The sequence below is a fragment of the Dendrobium catenatum genome, unplaced genomic scaffold (genome assembly GCF_001605985.2).
Source record: "Dendrobium catenatum unplaced genomic scaffold, ASM160598v2 original_scaffold_95129, whole genome shotgun sequence".
Lineage (NCBI taxonomy): Eukaryota > Viridiplantae > Streptophyta > Magnoliopsida > Asparagales > Orchidaceae > Dendrobium > Dendrobium catenatum.
The window spans coordinates 1-1,961 of NW_021413570.1; the positions used below are offsets into that span (position 1 = coordinate 1).

Sequence of the window (1,961 nt, forward strand, 5' to 3'; positions counted from 1 at the left end):
ATTCAACATGAATCAAGGTATGTGTTCTTCTGATTAAAAGTTTGTGAGAATCATCTTGTTTAAGATCTTGTGGATTCAAGATTTATATAAATTCATGTTTTCGTTTCGATTTTTTTTACATAATTTATGATGCGAGTTCTTGCAAGAGTTAGAGAACTCATAATGCATGTTGCGAATTCTTGTAAGAAAGTGAGAACTTTAATCTTAAATGAATAAAGTTCTTGTAAGAATTTGAGAACTCTTAATCTTACATAATTTCCTATATTTTCCTATCACTGCATCATCCATTCGAGATTATAATTCTAATTTTTCTTCTAGAATGCGCTTTTATTCAAAATGCGGAACCAGTAGTTGTCTTTGATAACAAGACAACAATGGTTAGTGTTCCAGTGAATAATGATCATGCACTATGTGTTAAATAGGTTAGTGTTGCTGAATTCTAGTCATGTAACCATACTAGTGAACATATTTGTTGTTAACTTCAGCTCTATCATGAATTTGAATCAAAACATAACATGACAGATTATTTGCTTTTGTCTTACAAATATGCATACAGAATTTGGTTCCATGTGTCAGGAACTCCTGGTAAGCACCAGTGAATGCAATCAAAATATTTATCTGTGAGTGCTTTTCCCTGTGGCTTAGCATAAACTGATACATGACCATCCTTTCTATATTGAGATAGCTGTGTTATGTTGATGAATGTTACAGGTACTTTCATCCTCCCAACTATGCTCGAAACCACCTTCATCATCCTTTTATCAGCCCCACTTCCCCAATATCCTCGCCGTGCGACCGGTCTCCTTTCGCCATAGCAGTAAGTCCCATTCTTGCGATTCCAATCTGCACTCCTGCATTTTCAGAAGAATGTGCTATGTTTGAGTCCAAGGCTTCATTTGGGATGTCTTTCTTACTGCCGTTTAAAGAAGCTAAAAAGCTGCTTTAAGAAGCATCAAGAAAGCCGTCCCAAACGAAGCCTAAGTCTTGAAATACTAAGAACCGTGTGTTGACATACTCTGTATGAATGAATTAATAACTTGACAAATTGAAAGAAAGAAGGAATTACTTCATGTGTGAGGGGGATGCTGTACTGAAAAAAATCCTTGTACTGCTCTTGTTCAGACTGGAATCAATCCAATTTGCCCATGTCTTGATTGCCATTCTGTAAACAAGAAGAGCTTCCAGTTCTTCATAACCTTCCTCTCCATTTGCAAATGATCCCCACCTGAATGATAGATCATTTCTATTTCAATAACTTGCTCAATATATCACTAAAAATTTAAACTTTGAGACTTACAGAGACTTCATCCTGTGACCATTCATCCACCAAATATAACTATTGAATACTATGATATCAACCCCAATCCAATACTTAGCATGCTTTGAGATTGAATCCACTCTTAATATTCTGTCTCTGGAGTTTGAGATGATATTTTCATCAGAATTGGACTGAACAAGGAAAGGTGCCCAGTAGAACTCAAGTGAGGCATTGTAATCCTGAAATTGCACAGAACAGGAAGAACTTTCATATTGCTAATGTCTTGATTAGTTGCAGAGAAAAGTAACTACAGATCTGGACTACCTCAGCCTTGAATACCGACAGAGATCGATCGAGCTTCATCGATTTCTTATCAGATGGAATAACATACTCCACCATGCAAACCAGTGACTGCCATTGCTGTCTTTGCAGTGAATCTCCAGCAAACATGAGCCTCTTTCCTCTCAATTTCTCAAGCAGATCTGTAGCATTAAACCTGCAACGAAATGCAGATATCATGAGCTCCTGTGTAGGACTATGAAAAAAGTTTGTTATTTGTGTTTGATTGTATTTGGATCAATCTATAACTAGCTCTAGTTTAATTAATTTTTATTTGCTATGTATATATGTATAATTGTGTATGGTTATATATACACATACAAGTGCATGTATATTCCATAATTTATATATGACTTATATGTTG

General features: G+C 35.5%; 1 protein-coding gene across 1 annotated transcript; it reads right to left on the bottom strand.

The window, feature by feature from the left end:
- Window positions 1-508: 508 nt before the first annotated feature.
- LOC110116346 (protein trichome birefringence-like 3) lies at window positions 509-1,754 on the bottom strand (the record flags this gene model as incomplete). Its single annotated transcript, XM_020849891.2, is given in 4 exon segments — window positions 509-851; window positions 1,067-1,225; window positions 1,298-1,497; window positions 1,583-1,754. Coding segments are annotated over 4 exon segments (844 nt in total), but the record flags the coding sequence as incomplete, so codon positions are not given.
- Window positions 1,755-1,961: the final 207 nt, after the last annotated feature.